The sequence below is a fragment of the Dermacentor silvarum genome, chromosome 7, assembly GCF_013339745.2.
Source record: "Dermacentor silvarum isolate Dsil-2018 chromosome 7, BIME_Dsil_1.4, whole genome shotgun sequence".
Lineage (NCBI taxonomy): Eukaryota > Metazoa > Arthropoda > Arachnida > Ixodida > Ixodidae > Dermacentor > Dermacentor silvarum.
Window position 1 is genome coordinate 129,095,946 of NC_051160.1, and position 24,028 is coordinate 129,119,973.

The window sequence follows — 24,028 nt, forward strand, 5'->3', positions numbered from 1 at the left end:
GCGTCAAGAGCTGGTTGACCGCATTAAGAAGGTGAAAACACCATGGACAGGACCATACATAAAAAGTGCCCGGGGTCAGATAATGACGCCAACGGGTAAATGTACCGCCAGACTCCGCGTCGGTGATTCCAGCTTTGTTGCCACGTTCATTATTCTCCCCGAGTGCTGCAAAGAACTCATCTTGGGGATGGATTTTCTGCGGGATTATGGAGCTATTATAAAGATCCCGGAGCCTTGGTCACATTTTAAGCGAACCCAGATGTAGACTGCAACTATGATACACAGCACGAGCGTTCACGACGAGCCGAGTACGTGACGATGCCGCCGCGAACCTGCTGCCTTGTGTCTGTTTCTACCGAGAGGACTTACCACGGTGATATGATAGCGGAACAAATCAACGTATTATTGCTCACACAAGGCGTTTCGATTGCAGGGGGCATTCTCGCTTTAAATCGTGGGGATGCCGCAGTGCTCCTTACGAACTTCAGCAACGAACGCCGCCAAGTCCCGAAAGGCACTGCAGTTGCGTTCTGTGACGGCACAGTACAAGTAAAGGAGTGCTTCGCTGTTCACGACCAAGGACTGAGTGACAAGACCATTCCGGCCCCGACAACATTGTTCGTCGACGTTTGCTCGACCCTGTTGCCCGCTGAGAGACAGCGTCTACTGGAACTTATACAGCAGTTTGAAGATTACTTTTCGTATACGTCCTAAGGTCAAGCAAACACCACTGACCAAACATCGGATAATTACGGACGATGCCACGAGACCAATTCGACAGAACGCCTACCATGTGGCACCGAAGGAACGCGAAGAAATACAAAAGCACGTGAAGACAATGCTCGAGGATGATGTGATACAGCCTTCAAAGAGTCCTTGGGCGTCCCCTGTGGAGTTGGTCAAGAAAAAAGACGGCAGCTTACGTTTCTGTATTGACTACCGCAAGGTAAATCAGGTAACAAAGAAAGACGTTTATCCGTTACCACGCATCGACGTTTCACTCGACAGGTTGTGCCACGCACGCTATTTTTCCTCTGTGTACCTACGCAGCGGGTATTGGCAAACAGAAGTCGATGAGCGAGATCTAGAGAAAACTGCCTTCGTGACACCCGACGGTCTCTACGAGTTTAAGGGGATACCATTTGGTTTGTGTACAGTGGCAGCCACTTTTAAGCGTCTAATTAACACCTTACTTTCAGGTCCAAAGTTTCAGACATGCTTGGAGGCACGTCTCCTCGACGATGCGATCGTTTTTTCGGCTACATTTGAAGAGCATCTAACCCGGCTTTCACGGTAAAGCCTGAAAAATGTAATTTTGGCTTTAACGAACTCAAATTCCTGGGCCACGTCGTCAGTAGGGAAGGTGTCCAGCCTGACCCAGCTGTTACAAAATTCCCTACACCATCTAACAGGAAGGCAGTGAGACGCATCTTGGGCCTGTGCGCCTATTATCGCCGATTTATTGCGGACCTTTCATGTATTGCCTCACCGTTGACGTGACTAACACGAGAGGATGTTCCCTTTGTTTGAGGCGAACGCGAGCAAATGGCATTTAACGAATTACGTCCGCGTCTGCTTAGGCCGCCAGTTCTGGCACACTTTGACCAGGACGCCCCGACAGCACGTCATACCGACGCGAGCAATGTAGGTCTGCGTGCCGTGCTGGTGCAATGACAAGACGGCTCCGAGAAAGTGATGGCCTATGCCAGCAGAACTCTTTCGCGCTCAGAAGAAACCTATTCTACTGCGGAGAAAGAATGCCTCGCCGTTGTGTGGGCTGCTATTAAATTTCGCCCTTATTTGTACGATCGTTCGTTCACCGTTGTCAGTGACCACCATTCTCTGTGTTGGCTGACTAATTTAAAAGACCCCTGCGGTCGATTGGAGCGCTGGAACCTCAGGCTTTAGGAGTTCAACATGACCGTCGTATACAGGTCAGGGAAAAAGCATACCGACGCCGACTGCTCCTCTCGGTCACCTATACAGCCTTCTGTCACTGAGGATCCGGACACAGACGCTGAATTTTTGGGAGTCGCCGATACATTCACCATTTCCCAGCAGCAGCGCGATGACTGCTTCCGCTTATCGATTTCTTGGAAGGCCGAGGCAAAGACGTGCCTCGACTGTCTGGACGCAGTCTGGCGTCATTTTGTTTGAAGGACAATGTTCTCTATAGGAATAACTTTTCTCGAACGGGCAGCACCTACTTACTGGTTGTACCTGCTTCGCTTCGCAATGAAGTTATCACAGCGTGTCATGATGAGGCCACTTCAGGTCATCTGGGATCCACACGAACATTGTCCCGACTGCGGCGGAAGTATTATTGGCCGAAGCTCCTAGCGATGGTAAACATCATGTACGCACTTGTCCTGACTGCCAAAGACGCTAAGCACTACCCGACAAGCCAGCTGGTCTCCTACATCCTGTAGAGGTACCGGGAACGCCCTTTGCCAATTGTCATGGATTTTCTTGGACCGTTTCCAAGTTCCACTACAGGGAACAGGTAGATTATTGTTGCCACTGACTACCTTACCCGTTATGTTGAGACAAAAGTTACCCAGCGCGGAACAGCAGGTGAAGCAGCTCGATTTTTCGTCTAAAACGTCGTGCTTAGGCACGGTGCCCCAGCGGTTGTAATTACTGACAGAGGAACCGCGTTCTTGGCTGAACTTTTAGAAGCAGTTCTCAAAATCAGCGGCACAGCCCACCGGAAAATGATAGCCTATCATCCTCAGACGAATAGACTAACGGATCGTTTGAACAAGACGCTCGCAGACATGCTTTGCATGTATGTCGACGTGGACTATAAGAACTGGGAAGAGATTTTGCCGAATGTAACCTTCGCATATAACACCGCTTAACAGGAAATGACTCGTATGACACCATTCAGCTTGGTACACGGTCGCGACAACTTTGGATGCAATACTGCCCCACGATTGCGCGGATATCCATGCAGATGCTGAAGAATTTGTTCAACGTGCCGAAGAAGCCAAACAGCTTGCACGTGTACGCATCTACCAGCAGCAAGACCAGGACGCAACGCGGTACAATCGTCAGCACAAATTCGCCGCCTACACACCCGGCGAGAGAGTGTGGGTGTGGATACCCATTCGGCATAGGGGACATTCTGAAAAACTACTAAGGCGATATTTTGGTCCATACACAGTTATTCGACGACTGAACGACGTGAATTACGAGGTCATGCCCGATGGTGAAGCCTGTTCGCGGCGCCGCAAGCAACCCCCGAAGTGGTGCATGAGGTGCGCATGAAGCCGTACTTTTCCAAGTGACTCGCATTTTAGTGTCTCGTACATGCATACGCTCAAGTGGCGCATTGGGGCGATGCTTCCCTTGGGAGGGAGGCAAATTCCGCGTTTCTAGTGCGGCAATGATGACGACATCACAAGAAAATATAGGCACTTATGAAAAACGTAGAGAGCAAGAAGAAGAAGAAGCATTGACTAGCGCGCGGTATTAAAAAACCGTCCGTTCTTGTTACTGCCTCAGCCGACAAGTGTGTTTCGTTTGTCTCTCGAGCTTCCCACGTCGCGACAATATATACAGAGAGAGACGGCTGCAGGCAAGATGGCAGAACAACACGAGCGCTACTCTGATCGTCGTCTTCACCGTATTTCTGGCGCATTCTTCCACGCTCGGCTTGATGCGTGCTTCAGTGCGCGGGAATAGTGGGTAACATAAAACCCCCGCCGTCGAGTGCGCCATCTGGGCGCTTGAGGAGCAGTATCCAGCCACATAAAGCTTTAGTCGGAAGAGCAGTGGCGGACGCGGCAGATGATCGGCTGCCGATGGAACGATCTCCTACGTGACGTCAGTGATCTGGCGCACGACCTTGCAATGCCCGGAGTAGCGGAAAAGAAGCTTTGACGATAAGCCAACGTGGCGGCAAGGCGCCCAGAGGAGGACCTAAGAGCCTGGAGAGTGATTAACGACTCTGTGATGGCTGTCGTAGCGGCCCTTGTCGGACAGCTGGGAGGCATAAACACGATCCCTTTCAATCTGGCGAGCCGTTGCAGGCCGAGAAGCTGCATCGCGGGCGTAGTCTGTCACAGGGTGCACAGGTGATGGTAAAGAGTCTCGAAGGGCAACATGGGATGGTGGCCAAAGAAGAGATAAAAGGTGGAAAAGCCAGTGATGTTATGGCGTGACGAGTTGTAGGAAAACGTCACATAAGGCAAGGTGCTGTCCCAATCACGGTGGTCTGAGGAAACGTACATGGAGAGCATTGTGGTCAGTGTGCGGTTGAGGCGCTCGGTAAGCCCATTGGTTTGTGGATGGTAGGCAGTGGTTAGCTTGTGACGGATGGAACATGCACGAAGAATGTCGTCGACGCCTTTGGATAGAAATCAGCGACCACGGTCGGTGAGCAGCTGTCGAGGAGCGCCGTGGTGAAGAATAACGTCGTAAAGGACAAATTCCGCAACGTAAGTGGCACAGCTTGTAGGTAGTGCCTGTGTGATAGCGTATCGTGTCACGTAGTCCGTAGCTACTGCAATCCACTTGTTCCCAGTCAGATATGTTGGGAATGGCCCGATGAGATCAAGGCCGATGCGGTAGCATGCCTATGGGATGAAGAGGACCGGCTGGCGACAAGGATGGATGCTTGTGGCGCTGGCAGGGCTCACAAGCAGCAACGTATTTGCGCACAGAGTGGTGGAGGCCTGGCCAGGAGAACCGACGCCGAACGCGATCGTGCGTGCGAGTTGCTCCGAGATGTCGAGCAGTTGGAGCGTCATAAAGCTGTTCGAGAACAGTTGAATAGACGGTTTCGGGAACAACCAGTAGAAGCTCTGGACCATCGGAGCTGGTGTTGCGTCTGTATAAGATTCCGTCACGACGCACGAATAATTGTAGGGGCGGGGCAGAGTGATTAGAGCGTAGACGGTGGATAATTGACCGCAAATTGGCATGGCTGAGCTGTTCGCTGCATATGTCGGTTAAATCGAATATCGCGATGACAAAGGCATCCGAATCGTGCGCAGACAAGTCGGGAGGATCCACTAGATGACGGCATAGGCAGTCCACATCCTGGTGCAGTCTGCCAGACTTGTAAGTGACGTCAAACCTGTATTCTTGTAGCTTCAGTGCCCAGCGATAAAGTCGTCTGGTCGGATCTTTGAGGGAAAGCAACCAGCAAATCGCATGGTTGTCTGTGATGACCGAAAAGGTGCGTCCGAACAAGTATGGTTGAAAATTTCTGACATACCAAACCAGTGAGAGGTACTCGCGCTCAGTGATAGAAAATTTGCGCTCTGAAGAGGAAAGCAGGCGACTGGCATAGGCGATGACGCGGTCGCGTTCTTGTTGCTGCTGGGCGAGAACAGCACTGATGCCATGTACACTGAACTCGGTGCGAAGTTCAGTGGGGGCTGACGGGTCAAAATGGGCCAAGGTGGGTGGTGACGTAAGTAAAGTCGTAAGCGTGTGAAATGCAGTGGCCTGTTCAGGACCCCAAGAAAATGACGTTTCCTTCTTCAAGAGTTGCGTGAGTGGACGGGCAACGTCGGAGAAGTTCTTGACAAAACGTCGAAAATAGGAGCACATGCCGACAAAGCTCCGTACGTCTTTAGTTGAACGTGGCATAGGGAAGTCTTTGACAATGCCACTTTTTTACAATATTACAGACAAACGCAAGAAGCTTCGTTAAAGTCGAGAAGTTGACGAACTTCCACATACAACTCTCCTGCCACGCATACAACAAAGTCCACCATGTGCAAGATGGATAAAAATTAGCGGAGCTTGCACTGGAGGTGCAATGCTAAAGAGACAGCGGAGCTGATGGGTACCTATAGGTAGTCCTGGCGTTTTGGTTAAGCTAAGCTCTACCCCATCCCCAGCATTTTCCGGAATTTATTGATTATTAATCGATCATTGAATAGCTACTGATTGGCTATTGATTGGCTATCGTAAGGTATTGACCACTTATTTGGGCTAAGCAAAGCACTACCAAGTAATCCCCAGCATATTCCGGAATTTAATAATTATTGATCGATTATCAATTACCTATTGATTGGCTATCGATGACTGACTAAGCTTAAGTAGTCCCAACCATGCTTAGCTAGACTTAGACAGGCTAAGCTTCGCTAGTTCACAGGGGAATGCGCCATTGTGCTTGGACCCTTTCTGCACTACCGCCAGGATCGGCCCACATTTTCTGTTCGCACGTTACGGACTGACGGTTGGCTTAAACAGCTCCGCTGTTAAAAAATAGTCGAAAACGCGAGCAAACTAAACATTAAAAAATTGTAGGACGCTTAAGCTTGCACTTTAAGGGTGACACGCGATACTGTTACCGGGACCAGTTTGCATCACATTTTTCTTTGAGTCGGTTTCACTGCAACACAGAACGCGGGAAAGCCAGCTTACAAATACCAAGCTTGCACCGATCCCCTAAAGTCGGTATAACTTTACAGAAATGCTTCACATTAAAATGTGAAGGCCCTAAGACCTTTTTTCTTTATTTTATTAAATGTTCGCTATTGCCCCGACGCACGCATGTGTCCAAAACGCATTAGGCAGGCCAATTCTGAATTTGACCTGCCGAGGATGCGACCGCCAACTGGATAAGATTTTCACTAGTAGCATACCCGAGCGCGCACGGTAGAAATACTGGCAAAAGGGGTTTGTGTTTGAGTTTCCTCGTAACAGAGTTATGTTTTCTCGTACATTCAAATACCAGGACGACGCCACCATGTCTGTAGGTAGTGGTTAAATACTCTACCATTTGGGACGGATTTCACTATGAAAAATTAAATTTTTCTTCACTAACACCTTGTACCACGCGGAAGGTGTGCGCGGTCAGGGTGGTTCGGGATGATTTTCTTCGCCATGCACACCGACATCGACACCGACACGGGGCCCTTAACGCTGTCGCCTCAAAACGTTAATAAACCCGACAAAGACTGCATTGGCATAATACAGAGCGGATTCGCACTGGGTAATATAAACCCAAGAAGAATCGCGGTGAAACGTACAACGCCTAGGGCGGTTGCGTTTACCGCAATACTAGGCTCGCTAAAACTCTCTATTCAGAAGGCTCTTCTCCAAATTTGCCGCCACATAAGCAGCACCGCGGCTGTCGGCGGGAGTGGCGGCAACGCCGAGATGTGAACGCGCTTTATGATAAAACAATAGCGCACAAGAAAACCATAACACCGCATATTCAAAGAAAGAAATCTACTGTGTTTCTCAAACGACGACAATGAATCTTAGGTCACAACATAATCAGAAAGCTTGTTCCATTCACCAGTGGTTCTCTGAAAAGAGATTACTTCAAACGTTTATTTCGTGGAAATGAAGGTTTTACTGTAAAAGAAAGCCGCTGTTTGTAGGACTATCCTTTGGTGTAAATGATAGTGCGTGATGTACCAATGACATTGTTACGTGGAAGCACAGTAGGTAAGCAATTTACGCGGTGTATTTACAAGGGGTAGCAAGCACTGCCCAACATGGATACCAGCCAACATCAAACAAGGCAGTTTCTCCCTGTCTAACGTCCGCCGCAACTTGAGCGGGTGTAGCAATAGTGTCTTTCCCGGCACATTCCTAAAGCATGTGTGGCAGCGTAGCTCTGCTTTTGCACGCTTTACATGGGTCCGTCGGGTATAGGCTCGGTAACAGTGGCGTAGGATCGATGAGCTGGGGTACTTGTGCGTTTGCAGTAATCTCCAAGTTGCGTCCTCTGTCTTGTTTAAGTTGTCGTGGGCTGGCGATTATTTGCGTCTGTTTAGTCTGTGACGTTGGGTGATGTCCCCGAACGTTGTAAGCCGATCTCCCCACGACCACTCCGGTTGTTGTTGCAGTTGCTGTGCTGGTGTTACGTTCTCCCCCACAGTCAACAGCGCCCCGCTCTCGGGGGCAGAGGGGGCCAAATGTTTTATTCAATTACCTTTGAGAGAAAAATGCCGCTAGCACTGTACAAAAAAGAAGCGAGTTTTCTTTATGAGTTATTTGCATAAACAATTTCTAAAGCATGGTTGATCGGCCACTTTTCACACCTGGATATAACGTTTTGGAGATTCTTGTTTACCCTAACTCCATCTTCATTTTTTTATAATGTACACAGATACCTCTATAACACAGAACATAAACAGCGATGTCAATAACAATGTCGTTTATAAGACCAAGCAACGACCTGGAGGGGGGGGGGGGAGGCCAGAACCAACACCAAATTTGTTATAGAGCAACTTCCATTCAACCAAACAAACTCACAGTGGTTCGAGAGCTAAGCTCTAATTCAGTGCAATTGTAAAATGTTATTGTCAACCCTAATTGGTGAATCAGTTTACTGCTTCAGAATTTATCAAATGCCTTACAAAAATTCATGTAGATAATGTTGGTTCGTTTGAATTTACTTATTGCGGCTGTCAAATCCCGTGTAAATTGGATTGATTGTTTGTAAGCTGAATAGTCATGTCTTGACGTCGGCGCTGTGGTTTAATAAGCACTCTTTGTTGTACAAGAAAATCATCCATATGTTTATAAATGTTAGGGTGGAAGATTTCACATGTAGCAGATGTTAACGAAATTTGTGGACAACGTTCAATACTTGACTTGTCACCATATTTGTGTGATGGTGTGTTTCTGACCATTCTCCGGTCGTCCAGCAAAGCACTACCGTTCAGGGAGCTATGAAACAGCGCAGACAAGTACCTTGCACACCACTACTGGGAACACAGCTGTTACGAAGCCTGACTAAAAGCTTCAGAAAATCACACCCTCCCCCCAAGTACTCCTGAAAAATTATTGGGCTGCTCTGCCTTGCAACCTTAAGAATTAATAAGTTTGCACACATTAGCAGATACGAAAACCCTGATAAAAACGACGAACACAACAACGAAAATGGCAGGATGCCAATATGCTTCGTCATGCCATGAGGTCCATGGCGCGATAATCGCCGTGCTGTCGTCGTCACAATGACGTCTTTGTCATTGTCCCATTGTCATCAGCTTCATCACACACAATAATCAGCGACGCTGCCTTCGACGATGTCGTCGGTGCGGTGCCGTTGACTAATCTGTGAAGTAAATTACTTATGAATGTATCCTTGCTTGAAAGCAAAGCCTTCTTTGCCTTTTCCTTCGTTTTATTTGTTTAGAATATTAATTGGCTGATTTGGTGAAAAAATATAGGGTTTATATAACGCGTCACGCCTATTAGCGGCAACGCGCCGAAATTGTGCGAGCGCGCTTGTATGGGTGCTAAAGAAATATCTGAAGTAAGAAAAACTGAAATTATAGGACGTTCTATTTGAAGACCAAAGGACCCAACAAGAAGCATACAAAATCATGTTATTTTGCCGATGAAGCGGCCCAATTTTCCCTACATATTCTCGAAAGGGAACTCACAAATACGGCACTGTACACTTTGCAGGATGGGCAGCACTGTGGCCTGGATCTCTGGCGCAACGTAGGCAACACAACGCAAGCTGTCACCGACCTCAACGGCGTGTACTCGACGTACGCGTTCACAGACGAGGCAAAGCGCATCATCGCCAAGCACAATCCTGCAAAGGTAAACGCCAGCTGCGTGTAACTTTTTGGTGCAAACGGTGTGTGATAACCACACCCAAACACAGTGTGACCGCATACCGACTGTATTTACAGAATATAATTAATCGGGACAAAGCGAGCCATACTGTATGTCGAACGCGCGCAACTTGATGACTGGTACTCCTGTAAACTAACTCCCTCAACGAACTGCACGTTGGATATAACAAACTCGGGGCGTGTGTATCCAGGCGATGAGTCACCTTGCCAGACGCTTGAGGACGCACTTCTATGTTGGGTGTGCGTGGTTGGTACTGCTCGGATATTGATGAATGTGGACTGCAGCAGGTCTCCATACTGTCGTGATTTGAGAAGAGCATTCCTAGTGACGCCGAAACGCCATTTAAGGCAGAGGCCATGATTACTACCCAGTGTTGTACACGTTCCTCTAAAACAGGAACGAAAGTTCCTCGTTAATTCCCAATTTCGAAACGAGTTCCCCTTACAAGTTTCTTTAATACTAAAGGAACGCGTTCCAGTTATACACTTCAAAAATTGGAACGTTTCGTTACATTAACGTTACATTTGATTTGTCAATTAAAATATCGTGTCATAATCCTGAGGCGAAATACAGTGCACAATTTAAAACACATCGAACTACGTATCTTATAAAAACTTGAACATCGCCGGCAGCAGATTATTTGGAGATAAAAAGAATCCAAAGAAACGCTCATAGACGATTTTTTTCAGGGTGCACCGGACATACTCCAGACATGTCAAAGTGCAACTTTTGTGCTCGCCTATTACAAGTGCAACACAAATACAACACACTTCAGTTTGCAAATGTGCAGTCAGGATACTGCGCAACAGAAAGTTACCCACATGCACCAATATAATTAAATTTCTTGTACAAGAAACCGCACCCCCCCCCCCAAAAAAAAAACAGTGCATAGGCGTTTAATGAATGCTGGTGCAATATTGCAGTATATGAGGGGGGGGGAATGCCCAAAATACATATTCGCACTTGGTACAGTTTAAAACTAAATTAATAAATTACGGGGTTTTACGTGCCAAAACCAAGATCTGATTATGAGGCACGCCGTAGTCGGGGACTCCGGAAATTTGGACCGCCTGGGGTGCTTTAACGTGCACCTGACTCTAAGTACACGGCTGTTTTCTCATTTCGCCCCCATCGAAATGCGGCAACTTAGTACAGTCTTTTGTGCGAACTCAGCAAGAATTGCATCTCGATGTTGGTGTCCGACAGACGAACCCGTTTTTTTTTTTCGTAAGCACTTCATTGGCAAGGACGAAGAGCCGTTCCACCGAAGCGCTTGAGGGTACTGCCGTGTTGTACTTGAGGGAAAGTTCGTTCAGTTTTTCATCTGCGACAACACGTAGTCAACTGGTAGCAGCAGGTACCGCGACAGCTCATCGTGTTCCTCGTCTGGAAGTGTTTGGTGCCCGAACGAGAAGAAATCTTTGGGCGCGGACAAGCTGGATGATGTGAATACCAGGATTGGTCGGTAGGGTCATGACGAATGCGAGTCACGCGAGGACTAGAAATTTTATAACCTCCGTGAAGTTCCTTGAATGGCGCTGCAATCCTGACGTCATCGTTCCTCTGCGGGCTGGCACACCGGTATGGAGGAAAGAAACTACAGGAGGTAGCGTCACATGACAATCTTGAAGCATAGTCATAAAAAAAATGTCGCAGTTTCGCCCGAAAGGCGAAGTATCCATTGCGATAGCAAATTAGTACAGAGCTATTCGGAGTAGGGATAGTGGTTTTATCGGCTGCATAAACTTGGACACATTCGCTTACTAACTGAATTAACAATCGTGGTGTCAGCGTGCACAAGCAAACATGAATAGATCACACTGAAGGACCGCAGACAACGACTGTCAAAACGCCGCAGTGGGCGAAGGCTCGCGCGGTCTTTCGCTTCAACGGAAACTGAGCGGCGAATGCACAGTGCATACAAAGGTCAGAGCCGTGTGGAGATAAGAGACGGTGCGGGCGACGGCCAACGCAGGGCAAAGTGCAGAGGAGTTGTGCAGAGGAGAAGTTGTTGGCAGAGGAGAGCTGCCCCCCACCTCCTTCCCGCGCTGCCTTCCCGCTTTCTTGCTTTCGCGTGGGAGATTGAGTGGCAAGATACGCCTTTGGTGCCGGAGCACAGCGCCGCCCCGCCTCCATCCCTCCCATACCACCATGGTCTTTCGCGCGACGGTCGCGTTTGCTTTCCGCTGTGCGTTCGCTCTTCGTGATAGCGCCCGGGGGAGTTCGCCCTCCGTGATAGCGCGCGTCCCCCGCGCGCTTTCGCTCGCGCATACGGCGCGCGGCGACGATTTTATCGCCCTTGGAATCTATACGGAACCTCACGGCGAAGGCGACGACGACGGCAGAAATCCGGTTGAAGTGTCCGTATAATTGCTATCGCAATAATATAACGAAGAACTCACGAAAAAAAATCGCCAGCCCTTCTCCTGTCGAGAAAATGGGGGTAAGCGAAGCTTGTCGTCTGTGTATCTGACGCTCCTGGTGATTTCCTTTCTTTCTCTCTCTCTTTCTTTCTTTCAAGCTTGTGTGTATCTGACCTTCCTGTGTGTATCTGACCTTCCTGTTTGGCGCTGAGCCGTGCTCCCTCAAGGGCTGCAGAAGATAGCGCCAACCTTTCCCTTTCCCTCAAGAACCACTTATCATCATCATCATCCTGTTGATTGTCTTTCTTTCTTCATCTCTTTCTTCCTTCCTTTCTCTTTCTATCTTTCTTGCTTTCTCTCTTTCTCTCTCTCTTTCTCTCTTTTTGTCCCTGGTATGTGCCATTGAGCTTGGACCCTTTCTGCACCACCACCAGGATCGGCCCACTACCACCACTACCGCCGACACTTATGAGCCTATAAAGCTTTGCTTTAAAAAATCACCGCCCAAGCACTCCGTAGAGATGGTTAACCAGCGAAGCTCAAACGTGCGACCCCGGTGTTTATGACTGGGTTAATCCCCATGGTTCATTAAAATATTTCTAAATTATTGGTTACGTCTTTGTGTTTCTTAATGAGGTTACACACACGTTCGGCTGCGACAGAGAAAGACGGCACTGACTGTATGCCGTCAGTCGGCCGTTGTCGCTTGCGTTCGATGTCTCGAGTTTGCTCGGCGGTGTGGTTAGCAGCGTTCGCCCGCCATTGCCGCTTGCGATTCTTCGAAAATATAATGCTTCAAAATTAATCTGTCCGTAACTAAAGGCAATAAATGGCTCATACCCTCTTAAGCAATGGCTCTTTCGCCCGTAAACGCGGCCTCCCCATTACGACGACAGAAGAGAAGTGAAATTCTACGCTGGAAGGATGAGCGGCGATGCAGCCTGCTGTGGAAGGAGACGACGAAATCGGTGGCTGTAGCACGAGCGCGTGCCGAGCATGCGGGAAACCAGACGGGTGCCGACGAGCCAGCTGCGGAAGAAGACGACGCTCTATCCAATGTTGACGATGATAGTTTGCTGTATACACCCAACGGACAGAGGCATTTTTTGCTTTGCCTAGCCATGTCAAGCTTCGCCTTAAGAAATTCACCACAGTCACGTGACAGGCAAGGGGTAGTTCTTTGTGCCTCACGCGGTCGCCCATCCGCCCTGCGTGTGCGTGTGTCCTGCGTGCGTGTGCACAATGCCGTGGAACGTTTGCACAAGGAACGCCGTTCCCTCTGCTGCGCCTTCGTAAACGTAACGCGTTGCCGTTACAGTTCCACCTAACCTTAACTGAACCATGGCGTTCCTCCCAGAAGGAACTATAGTTCCAGGAACGCTGTTCCGTACAACAATGTTACTACCTACTATGCATTGTTTTGTTTTCATTGAGTGGATTTGTTGTTGCTTTGCTTACTATACTCAAGATAACAAATCTGCCTATAAGAACCACATCCCAAAAGTTTGTTGAGGTTCGTTAAAGGGGTTTTTTGGCATATCGAATTGCCTAATATGCCGAACAATCTTTAAAGATTACGTCTCTTTGCCATAACCGAGTTGGACTTCACTCGTTTTTAATGCCGCAAGTTTCCCCGTAAAGTTTACTGTAACATAATAAGCGCCGTTATATATATATATATATATATATATATATATATATTGTCACGACCTCGCAGGAGACGTGGAAGCCGGCGTACAGCACGTATAAAAGCACTTTATATATGCAGCAAACGCAACGTCGTTGTCGTCTCTGTTTTTTCTACCCGCGCGCTACTTTAGCGTCGTTTCCACGGCCGGGCACATACCCGCGGCGACGATATAGCATGTGGCATTTGCCCCTCCTTTGAAAGAAGCATCGCCCCGATGCGCCAAGCGCCCAAGAAAGTGCAGTGATGGCACAAAAGTGAGGTCATGATGCAAAATATGGCTTCATACGAAGCACGTGCACAACCTCGGGCAGACGCTGCCGGCGTTTGGAGCAGTAAGGACTGTCGGGCACAACTTCATAATTCTCGTCACTGATGCGGCGTAGAACTGTGTACGGCCCGAAGTATCTTCGCAGGAGCTTTTCAGATAGCCCCCGCCGACGAATAGGAGTCCAAACCCACACCTGGTCTCCGACGTTGTACGTGACGGGTCTGTGTCGAAGATTGTAGTGTCTGGCATCGTAGTTCTGTTGCTCTTGGATGCGCAAGCGTGCAAGCTGCCTTGCTTCCTCGGCACGTTGCGTAAACTCCTCGGCACCAGTCTCGTGATCACCACACTCGTGTGGCAGCATCGCGTCCAACAGTGTTGTTACTTCCCGGCCATAGACGAGGCTGAAAGGTGTTACGCGTGTTGTCTCCTGGCGAGCCGTGTTGTACGCAAATGTAACATATGGTAAAATCTCGTCCCAGTTCTTGTGGTCGACGTCGATGTACATACTCATCATGTCTGCCAGAGTCTTATTCAAACGTTCTGTCAGCCCATTGGTTTGGGGGTGATACGCGGTTGTCTTTCGGTGAGTATTACCACTTAATCGCAACACGGTATCCAGAAGTGCGGCCGTGAAAGCAGAACCTCTGTCGGTAATGACCACTGCAGGAGCGCCATGCCTTAGGACGACGGCTTCGATGAAAAATCGGGCTGCTTCGGCTGCTGTTCCCCGCTGGAGAGCACCTGTTTCGGCGTATCGGGTAAGATAATCTGTGACGACGATTATCCATCTATTGCCGGCAGAAGACACTGGAAATGGACCTAAAAGGTCCATGCCAACTTGTGCGAACGGCGCTTGCGGTATCTGAACAGAATGCAGCAGTCCAGCAGGCTTGACGGGTGGGGTTTTGCGGCGCTGGCAATCCAGGCATGTCTGGACATAACGTTTCACGACTGGCGCAAGTCTCGGCCAGTAATACTTTAGCCTAATTCTAGATAATGTGCGGGAGTAGCCCAAGTGACCAGCGGTCGGCTCGTTGTGACAGGCGTGTAAGACTTCGTTCCGTAGAGATGCGGGAACGACAAGTAGGTAGCTGCTGCCACTGGGTGAAAAGTTCTTTTTGTACAGAACGTCGTTACGCAAGCAAAATGAAGGCAGCGCTCTGGCGAATAACCTCGGCACGCAGCTTGTTTTCCCCTCTAAGTAATCAATAAGAGGTACCAGTTCTGTGTCCTCGCGTTGCAGGCGTGAAACGGCGACAGCGTCTACCATGCCTAGAAAAGCCGCGTCGTCATCGTCGTGCAATGCAGTCTCCACAGGCGACCGAGACAGGCAGTCGGCGTCGGCGTGCCGCTTCCCTGATTTGTAGACAACAGTGAAGTCGAACTCCTGGAGCCGAAGGCTCCAGCGTGCTAGCCGACCAGCTGGATCTTTTAAATTAGTCAGCCAGCAAAGTGCATGGTGATCACTGACGACGGTGAAACAGCGACCGTATAGGTATGGGCGAAATTTCAGGATGGCCCAGACAACCGCGAGGCACTCTTTTTCTGTAGTGGAGTAGTTAGTCTCCGTTCTGGATAGGGTCCTGCTGGCGTAAGCAAGCACTCTTTCGGTGCCGTCCTGCCGCTGAAGAAGCACTGCGCCAAGGCCGACATTGCTAGCATCGGTATGAAGAATCGTCGGGGCGTCTTCGTCAAAGTGTGCGAGCACAGGAGGCGTCTGCAGCCGCTGCCGTAGCTCGTGAAATGCCCGTTGCTGCTCTTCGCCCCACACGAAGGGGACATCTTCGCGGGTGAGATGTGTTAATGGACACGCGATGCGCGAAAAGTCCGCAATAAACCGCCGGTAGTAGGCGCAAAGGCCCAGAAAACGTCGCACGGCCTTTTTATCTGATGGCGTCGGGAAATTAGCGACGGCAGTGATTTTATCAGGGTCAGGTCGAACACCTTCATGACTAACCACGTGACCGAGGAATTGAAGTTCCTCAAAACCAAAATGGCACTTTTCCGGTTTCAAAGTTAGGCCTGCTGAGCGTATTGCCTCAAAGACCGTCTTCAGTCTCCGTAAGTGTTCGTCGAACGTGGCGGAGAAAACAATCACGTCGTCGAGGTACACTAGGCAGGTTTGCCATTTGAGGCCTGAGAGTACCGTGTCCATGAGTCGTTGAAACGTTGCTGGCGCAGAACACAAACCGAAGGGAAGCACCTGAAATTCATAAAGTCCATCGGGTGTCACAAAAGCGGTCTTTTCACGGTCTCTCTCGTCAACTTCAATTTGCCAGTAGCCGGTTTTCAAGTCCATCGACGAAAAGTAACGCGCGTTTCGTAGCCGGTCCAGTGAATCATCGATACGCGGTAGCGGATAAACGTCTTTCTTTGTGATCTGGTTAAGTTTTCGATAGTCGACGCAGAAGCGCAGACTACCGTCCTTCTTTTTCACCAATACGACAGGCGATGCCCACGGACTCTTAGATGGCCGAATAACTCCATCCTCAAGCATCGTCTTCACTTGTTTTTGTATTGCCTCCCGCTCTTTCGGTGCTACACGATAAGGATTCTGCCGGATGGGTCTTGCGTCGTCTTCAGTAATAATACGGTGCTTGGTGAGCGGCGTCTGGCAAACTCTTCACGTAGATGAGAAGCAGCTGTTAAACTCATTGATGAGCTCAAGAAGGCTGTTGCGTTCGATGGGCGATAAAGTTTGACTGACATCAACCACAGGTGCAGGCATAGGCGCGGTGGACGCCGCGTGCTGCACTGTGAGGCAGTCTTGTATTGGGGCAATTTCGTCGAAGTAAGCAACAGCAGTGCCTTTAACAATCTGTCGACGTTCCCTGCTAAAATTCGTCAGCAGGAGTTCAGCATGTCCGTCGAGTACATTGATTACGGCCCTGGCGACGGAAACGCCCTGACTCAGTACTAGTGCGTTGATGTGTTCAGCTACGCCAGGCCCGGTGTGCAAGTTATCGCAGATGACAGGCACGAGGGAACAACTTCGCGGCGGAAGCGTGACGTCGTCGTCGGCAATACGTAAACGCGGTCGCTGGTCATCCGCGGTGTCGACGTCTTCGGAGCTCGTAGAAAATGTCACCATGCGGTCGCGGACATTAATAACTGCACCGTACTCCCTCAAGAAATCCATTCCCAAAATAAGTTCCTTACAGCACTCAAAGAGAATGACGAGGGTGGCAACGAAGGCTGAACCGGCGATTATGATTCGGGCTGTGCATTTTCCAATCGGCGTCATCAACTGGCCCTCGGCAGTTCTGATGTTGGGCCCGGTCCACGGCGTCTTCACTTTTCTTAGTCTGTCGGCTAGCTTTAGACTCATTATCGAAAAATGCGAACCAGTGTCAACGAGAGCGGCCACTTGGTGGCCGTCAATGGTAACGACAAGATCGGCGCTGACGGCGTCTGGTACATGTGGTGTGGTTGGAATCGTCGGAGTCGTAGAGTCGTCGATCGTCGGTGATGGGGGCTCTTGGGAAGCTGGACGGTTTGCAACCTCACCCCCGGAGGTCGCTGCCTCTAGTTTCCCCGGCGCGGGCTAGCAGACCTGCCCCTAGAGGCGTCAGGAAAATCGCGACGGCTTGGTTGGGTGTAACGAGCCGGTGATGGGGAACGCGATCGAGGCGTCGTTGAACCTTCCAGTCGAAAGTTTGGATTGTCGTCGCATGTACGTGGAGCGTCAAACCGTGGGTAACTATAGTTGGTGGGAAATCTGGGAAACCCAGCTGCGCGGTAGTGGCAAGCTCGATAAACATGTCCTGCTTCACCGCAATGAAAGCATAGCGGCCGGCGGTCAGCGGTGCGCCAGAAATCGGTTTTTCGTAGCGGATAGCCGGCAGGGAATTCTCCGTAAGACCGCGGCGCAGCGATCGGCTGTCGGCGATACGGCATTGCTGGCGGCGGCTGTGACTGTCGAAGATAGGGCGTCGGGGATGGCGGCGGTGGCTGCGTCGGAGTGGTCGACGGTGTCAGCAGCATCGAAGTGGCGGGAGGTGGACGACAAAGAGCTTCCGCGTATGTGCATCGTCGCGGCGCCGCTTGCCAGTCGGGCGAAGAAAAGGCCTGTCGAACTTCCTCCCGGACGACATCAGCGACAGAAGCCACCGCTGGTGCCATGGGAGCAATTCCGAGCTGCCGGATCTCCTCTCGCACAATCTCTCGGATAACTTCACGCAGAGATGTGCCGCCGCCCTCAGGTAGCAGTGAAGCATTTGTTGGCGAGTTCGCGCGATCGTATTGGCGGTACCGCTGCTGCAGTGCCCGTTCGATAGCGGTAGCCTCCTTGGTAAATTCGGCCACTGTCGTCGGTGGATTCCTCACGAGTCCGGCAAACAGCTGCTCCTTCACTCCCCGCAAGAGATAGCGCAACTTCTTTTCTTCGGCCATCTCAGGATCTGCTCTGTGGAAAAGGCGGGCCATATCATCTGCAAACATGGCAACGCTCTCATTTGGCTTCTGAACACGAGATTCAAGAAGGCGCTGCGCATTGTCTTTTCTGTCGCTGCTAGTGAATGTGTCTAGCAGCTGGGTGCGGAAGGCATCCCATGTGGTCAGGCTCCTCTCCCGGTTCACAAACCATGTCCGCGCACTGTCTCGAAGAGCAAAATAGACATAAGACAGCTTTTGCCGGGAGCCCCATTCATTATGACTGGCGACACGCTCGAACAGGTCCAGCTGCTAGATGTATATATATATATATATATAGGTTCGAGTAAAAATACTTAGCGAAAACCAATAATGTGTCCCATCAATCCACACGTGGCCAGAGTTATTGGAGCTGTGGTAGTTTCGTAAGTTCCTTAAGTTACCTTGGACCTGCCGTGGTGGCTTAACGACTAAGACGTTGTGCTGCTAAACACGAGATCACGGGATCGTATCCCGGCAGCGGCGGCCACATACTGATGGGGGTCAAATGCAAGAACGCCGTCTACCGTGCGTTGAGGGCACGTTAAAGTACCCCAGCTGATAAAAATCAATCTTGAGTCCCCCACTATACGGCGTGCCTCATAATCAGATCATGCTTTTGGCACGTAAAATTACAGAATTAATTTTAAGTTGCCTTGGTATGCAAGCCGCTTCAGAAATGCAATATTTCAAATGCTAAGCATGCGCTGCACAGGAAATTGCTTTAGATGCAAGGAGATAGAGGCTTTAATGAAGAAACGAAAGATGAATTAGAGATGGGCAACATTCACCAAAAGTAATCATCATCAAAATTATCATCGTCATCGTCAGCCAACTTTTAGGACGAAAGCATCTCCCAGCGATCTCCAATTATCCCTTTCTTGCGTTAGCCAATTCCAACTTGCACCAGTAAATTTCCGAAATTCATCACCCCACTTATTGCCTGCCGTCCTCGACTGCGCTTCCCTCCCTTGGCACCATTCTGTAGCTCTAGTGGCCCACTGGTTATTTGCCCTATGCGTTATGTGGCCTGTCCAGCTTAGTTTTTTTTATCCTAATCTCGTCTTTAACATCGAGTATCCCTGTTTGCTCTGTGATCCACAGCACTCTTTTCCTGTCCCTTAACGTTACGCCTAACAGGTTTCGTTCCATCGCTTTTTGCGCCATCCTCAATTAATTTGTCTATTTATTCAAAATACCTTCAAAGGCCCTCATTACGAGGGTATAACATGGGGGGGGGGGGGTCACAGGCGCACAGGCACTGGTCATAGATTATACATCTATACAATGCCCCTGTTGGCCCCAAGGGTATCTAAATAAATAAATAAACATAAATTATTAAAAACAAGAGAGTATCACAAAATTAATAATAGAGTGAAACATAGGTAATATACAAAATAAGTCACAATTATTTCAGAGATACCATTAGTACGTATTAGGAGAACATAAGGCAACTGAAATGAAAAGCAAAACAGCAACAAACATCGAAAACACTGTATAAGTCCCATAATAATAATAATAATAATAATAATAATAATAATAATAATAATAATAATAATAATAATATTAGTTGACAAGTCTTGAGTGAATTAAATCTTGAAACTTAGTCAAGTCTGGTTCCGTAGCAATGTCTGATGGTAAGGCGTTCCATTCAGTTATTGTGCGCGGTAAGAACGAATATGAATAATGGGATGACTGGTAATTAATGCATTTGACTTTGTATAGATGGTCACGACGTGGAAAGATAACTGGTGGTGACTGAAAGAAATCATCATAAGTGATGGATGGTGATAAAGCTTCTGGAAAAGTGATAGGCGAGAAATTTTACGGGGAAGTGCTAAGGTGTCCAACTCATCTTATTCTTTAACGAGGTGACGCTGGTGTAACGTGAATAATCTGGAAAAAAAAATGAATCGCGCAGCACGGTTTAGCAAGGCATCGATGTTACTGATGATAAGTTTGCTTGGGATCCCAAATGCCAGACGCGTATTCTAGTTTATGACGGATTAATGTTGTGTAAGCTAGTTTTTTAACATGCATTGGGCTTCCTGTGGGTTATGTCGATCTTTCCTGTTTGCGCTGTATGTTTGCGTTATGTTTTGTATTGCGTCGGTGCATAACGTATTCTTGAAAAGTATCTACCTGTTTTGTTCCGTTCGTTCATTGACGACATTTTTGCTCTCTTGCCGTGAATACCAAAATGAGACCAAGAGCAGGACAATAACGACTTTTTTCTTTGGCAACTTTCACCATACGTAACTGTTAGATACACATAAAAATGAATCAATATATAAAGGAAATACACGTTTTTATGTTGCGATAATATTTCTGCGATAGCATTTTTAAGCAATGTGTTCCCCTTGTTCATGAAGCCTCTTGTCTGAAACCTCTGTGATACGTGCCTATATGATGCATAGTAACGCAATCTTTTACTCGTAAAAACAATTTCTGCTTAGTATTTGCATCGACTCATGTCACATTTTCTGAAAACTCCTGCGTGTCATGTCTAGTCATGCCAGAAAAGCAACTTAAACAAGCAAAAGACTCTACGCTTTGCCCAAAAATGAAGGCTATTACAGTAATCATTCTCAAAGTACGTGATGGATTGACACAGTGCCGAGCCGACGCAAACACAAGGCTTTTTCAAGTCGCGCAATGTACTCGCCTTGCTAGCACAAGGTCGCCAACATGCGAGCGGCTATTCATGAGCAGAGCAGGTAGGTCAGCGGCACTGTTTGCAAGACAGACCGGAGTTCGCTATTGCAAGTTATTCTTGTCGCAGCTTAAGCTAAGCGCGTTTAGACTCCTTTTTTTGTTTTCCTTTACAGTCCTTTATTTACAAGTTTCAATAAATAACGCCACAAGAACGAGTAATAACCATTTTTCCACTGGTGCCATTGCAGCCCCTATTTCTGTTCGATGAGCTACCAAGCAGTCCACGCCAGTAGCACGGACAGCACCACAGAAGCGCCTCAAGAGGTTGTCGACAGCTTCGCATACATCAAGGCACACAATCGCACTGTTTTCGCCGGTGAGTTGACAACTGTAAAAGCTTTGCTTCCCATCAGCATGTGATGCATTGTCCACAAAAGTTACGTGGAAAACGTTTGACAATAACCTCGATCTCAGAATAGTGTTGGCCTGAGCTCGTTGGTTGCACATAGCACAAATGGTTCCCAGCAGAACGAATGGACACGGACAGAAAGGGACGACGACACACGCTGGACTAGCAACTGAATGTTTATTCTTGGTTTCCCACACCTTTTATAGCACACGACAGCCAATGCTTTTTCCTTTTGTCATGCCGGTTATCCGCCCTTCAGGGCGAAGTGTCGTCTTTGCGCAAGTAGTTTTTTTCTTTTTGTGTTAGTAGTATCGACGGTGTACTGATGCATGATTGCCCGCTTCTGTCAATGGCCATGGCTTCTAAAATTTCGCGCAGTCAGCTTGTCTTTACTTTTTTTCTAAAACCTGTATGTCGTAAAGTTGTACGGTGCTGATCTCAGCAGCGCAGAACCACGGTAAGTGGGCCACCGTGGGGTGTACCAAACCTGATTTTCGTGCTAGTTTCGAAGCTAAGAAGCTATTATGAAGCCACGAATATTCCCTCTGCATTCTGAGAGCATATTGTTACGCGCTATTCCCGCGCATTGAAGCACGCATCCTGTCGAGCATGGAAGAATGTGCCATAAAGACGATGAAGACGACTATCAGAGTAGCGCTCGTGTTGTTGTTCTGCCATCTTGTCTGCAGCCGTCTCTCTCTGTATATATTTTGTAAATACAATTTCCTATCCCTTTTCGCTACTCTCACCGCCGTGCCATTTTGGTGGAAGGTGCGGGGTACCCACACGGTGCAACGGAGGTCCGCAGCGGCCGACGCTTGGCTTTATCCACAATGGCGGAAGGGGGTCGGCGCCCACCGAGGTGGCTGCAACGACAACGGTCGTCCTGGCTCATCTAAAATACCAGGCACATTCTGCAAACATATTACTTTACCTCAAAGGAACCATGAATGTGCGGTTTGAGAATAACGAAGAAATTGGGAGCTAGGATGCATACAAGGAAAAGATGCGTTCCCTGTTCGGCAAGCCTGCAGGTAGAAAGGCAGCACCAAAGAAGGAGCTGGCATCTCGTACACAGACAGCGACAGAGTCATACCTGACTTATATAAAGGACGTGCTTGGCCTTTCGCCGCAAAGCCGACGACGGCATGACGGAGTCTCAGAAAGTAGGCCACGTGTTAAAGGGCATAGCAGATGATGCCTTCAACCTGCTAATCTGCAAAGACTGCAACACCATCGATGCCATTATCCAAGAGTGCAAGCGCTTTGAGGCCGCTAAACGTCGACTCAGTGCCCATCATTTCGCTCGATTTCCGAACACGGCAGCAACGTGGTCGTGCTAAGACGTACCAGAGCCGTCGGCGCCGCTCACCGTAGAACACGCCATGAAGATCACCCGACGTGAACTTGACGCTGTGTCTCCTGCTTCTGCGTGCGGCCGTACCTGCGACCATAGCTCCCAGATGGTGCCACTAGTCCAAGCTATCGTTCATCAGGAGACCTGCAATGCTGGCCTGGACTCTGTGTGAGCCGCAGCTCCTTACCAGCCGATCAACCGCCGTCCCTGACTTTCGCACGCCCAAGGAAAAAGGCCGCCGTTCCGTACTCGTAACCCAGCCGAGTGGAGGACTGCTGATGACCGTCCCATTTGCTTCAACTGCCATCGTATTGGACACGTGGCCCGCCATTGTAACAGCCGGTGGTATTGGTATCAGGTCGCCCTATGAATACAACCGTTGCCCGACATGGGTGATGGCCGATCTCAGCCCTACCACGAGCCTCCCAAAACCACCGGTGACGACGCTCCCTCCATGCCGTATCGTCGTTCACCATCCCCGCGTGATCACCCGTCCCGTTCGCCGTTGTCTCGTCGCCAATCATCTCGCTCGCCCCAATTCCGCCGCCCTACGTCGCCGATTAACCGACTCCCCCGGGAAAACTAGATGATGCAGCTCCCAGAGGTGATGCTGCATCGACGACTCGCCTGCCAAATCCCGTGACCACACTGCAGACCAGACGGAACCTGATAGACGTTAAACTGGATGACGCACATGTTGTTACTCTAGTGGATACTGGGGCTCAGATATCAGTGATGAATTCAGAGCTTCGTCGCCGCCTTGGGAAGGTCTTAACACCACCCACAGTACCGCTCATTCGTGTCGCCGTTGGCGGAACATTTCCCGTGCTAGGGATGTGATCCGCTCGAATAAGTGTTGCTGACCGATCCACAAGCGTACTACTTGCCGTGCTCAAGAAGTACTCCCATGACCTCATCTTCGGTATTTGACCCAACTTACATCAAAGAGGTTTATGGAAAACCACCACAGATTTAGCGGTTATACCGAGTGCTTGAAGTCGGCGTCATAGCGTTTTTTCGAGCTGCGGTACCTACCTAGTCCCGCCTCTGCAGCGACCCATCTCCGCGTCATACTGGTTCGTTTAAGAGCAGCACGTGTGCACAAACTCGCACATACTCCGGGACCTATGTTGGTCAGGCGGTTGATTGCGAACTCTGTTACCTCAGCACAGCAGCCCAATTCGCTAACCATTCGACCATGTAATACCCAGTGTCCTAGGTAGGCGGCAAAACAGTTAGAAACATAGATACAAAGAAAGATACCTACCCACTGAAAATGCATGAAGTGCCCTAACAGGTCTAACGTTTC

At 49.1% G+C, this 24,028-nt stretch overlaps 1 protein-coding gene across 1 annotated transcript in view; it reads left to right on the top strand.

The window, feature by feature from the left end:
- The window catches only part of LOC119459169 (arylsulfatase J-like), an 82,279-nt gene that overhangs the window by 12,143 nt on the left and 46,108 nt on the right, over positions 1 to 24,028 (top strand). The window contains exons 5-6 of the mRNA XM_037720994.2: positions 9,391 to 9,531; positions 10,908 to 11,028. Coding sequence (XP_037576922.2) covers positions 9,391 to 9,531; positions 10,908 to 11,028 — 262 coding nt within the window. The remainder of the gene's footprint in view (positions 1 to 9,390; positions 9,532 to 10,907; positions 11,029 to 24,028) is intronic.